At 41.0% G+C, this 7266-nt stretch overlaps 1 protein-coding gene across 2 annotated transcripts in view; it reads left to right on the top strand.

Moving 5' to 3' along the window:
• The first annotated feature begins 2789 nt into the window (after positions 1-2789).
• Positions 2790-7266, top strand: part of sema3e (sema domain, immunoglobulin domain (Ig), short basic domain, secreted, (semaphorin) 3E) — a 41422-nt gene continuing 36945 nt past the window's right edge. For both annotated transcript variants that reach the window (XM_066684376.1, XM_066684375.1), the window contains exon 1: positions 2790-3407. In XM_066684376.1, the coding sequence (XP_066540473.1) occupies positions 3296-3407 (112 nt within the window). In that variant the 5' untranslated portion in view covers positions 2790-3295. The remainder of the gene's footprint in view (positions 3408-7266) is intronic.

The following is a 7266-nucleotide window of genomic DNA, read 5'->3' as shown; positions in this document are numbered from 1 at the left end:
TACATACAATTCTTTAACATGTAAAAATTTCATTATTTACCCCAATTTAGGGAAAACTGGAAAGGCAGATATGATGATAGTTTTGTAAGCAAAGCCAGCCTGCCATATAACAGCATTAGAATGCAATCATATTAGACTTTAATAAGGATTGATTATCCTCGGCATAGGAAATGTTACAGTACAGTTCTGCCAGCACAGGGCTGTGCCATCGTAACTCTCATCCTCTTGTCCAATAGGAAGACTGTATCAAGTGACATTGTAGTGGCACTTAAAGCAGGGAGAGATAATCATTTTTCAGGACAGCTTTTGAGGCCTCAGGCTAGTGGTTCATATTCTGTTTCTGTGTGTGTGTGTGTGTGTGTGTGCGTGTGTGTATGTGTCTTTGCAGAGCTGCTCCAGTAACACAGCCAGCTGCCCCAGGCACAACCTCAGCCATCAGAACTCAGACACCAGTCCCTAAAGATTGAGAACAAAGACAAACGTGGACCAGACACTGTGAGGGGAAAGAGAGCAATAGAAATAGAACAGAAACACAGAGCGGGAGAATAGAGAGAAGTACAGCTGAGTTTAATGATGCATCCTCTAATAGCTCATGGTGAGTACAGAGCCACTCTAATGAATCCAGCATTGGCCAGTACAACTACAAGTACAGTAACAGATGGGGAGATGCCTCTTAATGTGACCTCAATCCACCAGGGAGCAAAAACCTCACAGTGTTAAAAGTTGTTTTTTTTTTTTTTTTGGGAATGATCTGCCTTTGCACTGCAGTGCAATACTTGCGGTGTTTACTGTTTACTGAGCATGTGTTCAGAGTGAGGCAGCAGGCAAAAGAGCAATGCTAACAGTTCAGGGTGAGTCCTACTACTGGGATTCAGGGTTCTGGCTGTTTATTAAAGCAACAATTTAGCAAAAAGTCCTGTGCATAAAATTTCCCTTCAACCCACACGTAATCAGTCACCACATATATGGTGTCAAAAGTTCACTTTGTAAGATCTGCATAAGATATATGCATAAAAGTTCACAGACACCTGCTTAGCCAGCATTTCTTCAGTCATCAAGGGGATTATCTGTTGCGATTTTGCCACCTCATTTTTGGCAGTAGCACAGTCATTTTCTCCTGAGAGGGCTTTACACCAGATGTTGGAATAGTCTCTGTGAGGCATTAGTAAGGTCAGGTACTAATATTAGATGATTGGTTTTGGATCAAAAAGCCACACCAACACATCTGAAAGGTATTGAATGTTACTCCATCATTTTAAAGACGGCTGAATGTGGGATTTACACCCCCCATCCCACAACTGGCACTGGGCACGGTGACCTCAAACTCGTGGCAGCTGCTCTAGATCAAACAATTTCATGTATTCTTTTTTGGGTCCAATGAAAAACATATTTCTCCATTTTTGTGGATTTTCAGATTACTATATCATTTGAACACAGCAGCTGTCCTTCCCCAATGTGAGAAAATTTCATGATAAATGGACCAATAGAAACGCTCCAAAATCACTTGGAATAAATTCTTTTTAGATTGATTTCAATTGAACGTTAAAAAGATTTTTTTCTTCTCCTGAAAATTCTACTCTTTTTGGAGATGTGCAAACTGCATGTAAGTATGTCCTCAGACTGTGTTGAGTTGTTAAGTAACATCAAACATGTGACATATTATTGTCTATAACAAGGCTAAAATCTGTCACTGTTGGAAAGCACAGAAGCAGCCCCTTGTGGCTCAGTCCCAAAATGTGAGTGAGTATGTGAGAAATAGCACCTCTTGAGGTGCAATTCCTAAACTTCAGCAAGTGAATACAGTCAGTTCCATGAGGTGCTTCTCATCGAAAAATTAAATTTGACTGTTGGGTAAATCTTCAGTATTAAATGTAAAACACGGTAAAAAGGCAAATTCCTGCTTGTGTGATTTGTAAAGCTAACTGTATATTTCCTACAAATATATTTCTAAAACACACATTTTGTTTGTGGCCTAAACAATTTGTTGGGTTTTGTGTGTGCTACTTGCTAAAGTTCATTCCTGAACACTGCCCCCTGACAGTGATTGGTCCTAATACAATACAGCTTTTATATACAGTCTCTCATACAGTATATCTGTGAATTCCAGAAGGCGAAGGCTGATGATGCTGCAGGATGTCAAGGCCCCCCTTTGTATATTTTTCAGCAGCCATGGGAGTTAATTGGGTGTCTGCGTTTGACTCTGGCTGTATTTTAGAGCCTGTAAAGTAGGTGCAGCCACTGGAAAATGTCCAGTGGTTTTAGTACCAAAAGAAAGAAAGAAACAAAGAAAGAAAGAAAGTTAGCTTTCCTTCCACTGTGGTGTTAAGCCGAACAAAATCTGGATCAATAAAAACTGAACATGGTAAATGACTTTGGCTGTGGCAGAGTTTCAGAGACTTTAAAGTGGGTGCAGGCACAGAAGAAAGGCAGTGGTATTAGAGCCATAAAAATAAGTGAAAGAAAGAAAAACAAAGAAAAGGGAAGGAAAGAAAATCAATGAGTGGGAAGGAGTACAGCACACCTGAGGCACATTATGGCAGGTGACAGATGAGGCAGAAGTGGAGAGGAGAAAACAAGGAGCCATAGAGAGACAATCAAAGATCGAGACAGTAAAGCACAGAGAGGAGGAGAGAGAGAGGGAGAGAGAGAGAAGATAGGGGGAGGGGAGGGAGGAGGGAGAGAGAGCTTGGCTGGTGTCCATGTTAGCAGCAGGGGAGTGGAGCAGGCGGTGGGGAGGATCGCTGAGTGGCACGTGGAGAGGCAGTATTTCACTGCGCTGGATGAGAGACAGAGCTGTGGAGGAGGAGGAGGAGGAGAAGGAGGAGAGAAGAGGGAAGAGACAGGGCTTCTTATTAGTCAGACAAGTCAGCGGTGCACCTCCATTCTCTCCAAGATCAGCACAGCCCCTTGACTGACACATACATACACATGCACTCTCCTGCGCGTGCACACACCCACACCCAGTGTGTGAGTTGGAGGAATGCGTCTGACAGCGCGGTCATCCAGGGTTGAGCACAGCGTTGTTGTTTTTTTTTTTCTTTTTCTTTTTTTCCTTTGCTCGCTGGAAACACACTGAAAGCTTCTAACACTTCATCTTAGGGACATAAAAACACACACATGTCACAGAGCGTCTTCATCCAAGGATTTATGAGCTGTCTCCTATAATGATGCACCGATGACCGCATGCTGACTGGAAATAAGCCCGTCTATCCCCAACCAATCACTGGACCATGGAGACTACTGGCACTGGACGGTAGGGACAGAGTACAAGAGACATTACAGTGTGTGTTTCAGGATGGTGATGTGTGTGTGGACCCTTGCCTTCACACTCTGTGTGGTCCTGCTGAGTGACTCTCCAGCACAGGGAGCAAAGAGCAACTCTCCAAGACTACGGCTGTCCCACAAAGGTAAGACAACAGGTGTGCGTGAGTGATAGTGATGCAACAGTGCTGTAAACTACATTAGCTGTGCTTTAAGTGTAAAAACTGAAAACATGCCATGAAGAGAAGAAAGGCAAGTAGGTCCACTGGGCCTAATGATGTGGGTGAGTGGGCTTTAATGCAGAGCTTCCGCTCTTTCTTTATGCAGGTCAATGCATGCTGAACAGATTAAGGGGGTGCATACTTTACAGTGTATTTTCCAGAGCCCTGTTATTACACACTTCCTACTTCATCCTTCATCAAAGACTGAAAACTGAGCTTCAGAATAGAATCAGAATTTAACAAAACTTAGAAATAAAATATATAAAACTGTCTTAAAAATGATTTTATAGAAAACTTTTGTAGAAGGCAAAAATATATTGCAATTTAAAACAAGTACAGCTTTTTATTGCTTAGATATTTGGATTGTTTCGGTTGGTCGCGCCTATCATGATATTTTCATACATTCATTAAAAAGAGCAGCCTTTGACTTCTAATAAAATAGAAAGTTGAAATTTTGGTAGAGGATGTGGAGGCAGGTGGCATTTTTCAATAGTCTGATATAATAGCAATAATAAAAATGAATAAGGGGACAAGTTTTGAAATGACAACTGTGATATTCGATAGTGATTTCAAGATAACAAAAGTAGCATGCTAGGAAGATGAGCCAATGCAATATAAAAAGCAATATATTTAATGAAATTTGTCAACCTAGCAGTCAGGACATATAAAAACACTTGGCACACCCTTTAACTGATTCTACAGGCTTCTTTCAATCCAAACAGTGACTCATAGATTTCCATTCTATGAAACTTCATTATATCCATTCTTTTTAAGAATTGGTGCACTTGCTGACTCTATCACAGCATGGAGCTCTTGAGATGTGAGTGGTTTGGATGTGGCCACTTTGTCTCCAATAAAGAAGCCAGACTAAGTTTTATATTGTTGTTTTCTCTTTGTGTTCTGGTGGCTGAGCTTCTACAATGTGGCTTTTTGTTTAAACTCTGGAGGTTCAGTGAAAGAGCGTCAGCTTCTCTTTTTGTTATGCTGGTATCTGCCGCGGCTGTTTACATTGTAGCGCAGGAGAGATGAGGGCACTCTTTGTAGATAGCTACACACCCTACCAGTGGGGAAATCCTCTCTCTTTCTCTCTCTCTCTCTCTCTCTCTCTCTCTCTCTGTCTCTCTCATCGCTTTTCCATGGAAATAATGTCATATAACTATCCACGCAAGAATCTACAAGTTGGTCATGGCTGACAACATTTGTGGAATGTAGATGTTGAGCAAATAACATTATTATTTATGGCTGTGACCTGTACTCTTTACCTGGAAACTGAAATACACCCTTAAGGTCGGGAAATCGATGTCAATAAAGCAAAATAAATATTGAGAATACTGTGTTTCACCATGTGGAAAAATCACTGAGTTAAATGATTAAACTTTGTCAAGCGGTCAGGTGGTTGAGGTTGTAGCATTTTTATTAAAGATAATTCAATAATAATATCTGCACTTTTTATCATGAAATTGTGAGATTGACTCTTTGTCCCAAGAGAAATTAAGAGTAATCATGAGATCATGAGAGCCTCATTACTCAAAGAACATGAAAGTGTAGATCAGAAGATGTGGTTTGATGTATATTGAAGTTTGTGAATTTCACACAGACTTTACCCTCTTTTGCCTGATGCCTTCTTCTCTGAGGGTTTTTCAAGTTTTGCAAGTTGTACTAGAGCTGAGGCCTGATTATACTTGTGTGATTTTCCTGAGACCTGAAGCTGTTTTCTCTAGAACCTGTCTTTACTAATAGAGAGACTGTTTGAAACAGGCTTGATATTCAGAGCAGAAACATTAAGATCCAGAAAATAAAGATCCTTCCTCACATTTTGTTTTACTACTCTGACATTTCTGAGGCTGGATTGAGATGATTAGGGAAGCCAGGCAGTGGTAATAAAATCCTGGAAGGTTTTTTTACTTATACTTTTTTATTTATGCCACATCTTGCCATCTGTATGCAGCACCAACCATGTTCAACCAGTGCAGCTCAACAGCTGTGTGCCTACAAATGTTTAATTTTGGTTGTTAACTGGGCACAGATATATGTGTCATACATGAAGCATTATTGAACACATTGAAGGGTGTGAGGTTGTTCAAAATTCTGCTTGTGATAATACATTGCAATTTAAATTAGCCTTCATGGTGTTTACAGTGTAACGGGTCGTAGTTTGATGAGTCGGAAGTATAATCATGTCATACTCAGTTGTTTGATTTACAAGCAGGCACATAGTAGGCACACTGTGATTGACAAGATCAAGAGATAAATCCTTTTTTTCCACCTCTAAATATAACATTTTCACTTCTCTGCACCTATCCCAGTCACGCTCTTCACTCTTCTCACCTCAGTTTCTCTCCTTTTTATCATCCGTCTACACTCTCTCTCTCTCTCCGCCTGTCTCCAGCAGTCTATCTTCTACTCTTTATTTCACACTCTCTTTTTTCCCTCACACTCTTTCTCTCGCTCGACTCTGCATGTCTGGACTGATAAATCGTGCTTGGCCATGCAAAGAGGCAGAGAAGAGTGTTTAGCGTGCATCCTATCATTATGGAATGAAAAACATCTTGGCTTTAATAGCTACTGTTGGTGTGTTGCCAGTGTGAAGAGTCTGAGTGCTCCGGTATGTGATGAGGTATTCTGAAAGCTTGCAGGCACCTTCAGCAGGGAGGTGTGTGGTTAAAGCTTCATGGGTATCGCCCTTGAGATATTAATATGTCATAAATTATATTCTGCCTATCAAACAAGGAAGGTAATTGAAGCCCATGTTTGTCGGGATCTGTCAGCTGCTGTGTAGGTTGCTGGGTGAAAGCAAGGTGCCCCGCTTTGAGCAGTCGACCCAGTTCAACAGGAACCAGTGGCAACGTGTTTACAGGCCTAATTTAGATGATTTCGATGTTCTTGGAACATCTCCTGTCTTTTTTTAGTGCTGTGTTTTTCTCCTTTACAGCTTCCTACACCTCCGATCTGTGCATGTGGCTCTGTCTGACATTTGATTGCAGCTCTTAAGGTTCAATGTTATTGAACAGCAGCTTTCAGTGTCTTGCTCTGGGCTAATCCAAAATGATAGTTTGCTGATTCATATCCTTTTGGTCATACACTTGGAGGTTCTTCTCCCTGTATAAAAAGTCCTTTTACCCCAATAATTGTAGTCCAGGGATCCTGTATAAGCCATCCAGGGTGTTGCCTTACAGTTCTAAATTATGCCTCAGTAGGTTAAGGATAATAGCAATTTTCTTTCATTATTCAGCAAAATCTCCAGTCAAATCTCTCCTTCAGGTCACTCGAGCAGAGAAAGCCTGATTAACTCTAGAGAAAAGAGCGAAAAGAAAAGATTTTACTGGTGTTCTTCCAAAGCTACTAAAATGAGACCATAATAAGTCTGGTTTTGAGCAAAGCTCTAGCCAATCAAACTCCTTAATGCAGTGAATCCATTGCTCAATCTCCTTAATTATCAGAGCGTGGCAATGTGGAATGCAGTGGAGCTCCAAGGAGTCCAAAACAGGGAACTCCCATTTCAAACAAGCTCAAAGACCAATCACACCGGTCCTCGTCCAGCATATGTTTCAGTTTAAGGATTTATTTAAAACATTCTAATTGCCTTATGGATATGGTTCAGTAATCAGGGTAATATGAGACTTTGAAAACAAACCGGCATAAAGTGTTGATCCATTTCTGCTAGAAACTGAACATCATGCAGCTACGTAAAAACAAAATTTGTAGGTGTCCGGGTGGAGTTGCATGGGTGGATCCCCACTTAAAACACTGCGGTGAGCAGTTTTAGTCTGAAGTGGGTACAAAC

Source organism: Hoplias malabaricus, chromosome 11, assembly GCF_029633855.1.
Source record: "Hoplias malabaricus isolate fHopMal1 chromosome 11, fHopMal1.hap1, whole genome shotgun sequence".
NCBI classification, from domain to species: Eukaryota; Metazoa; Chordata; class Actinopteri; order Characiformes; family Erythrinidae; genus Hoplias; species Hoplias malabaricus.
The sequence above is the reverse complement of the archived record's forward strand: the minus strand, read 5'-3'. Positions and strand labels throughout refer to the sequence as shown.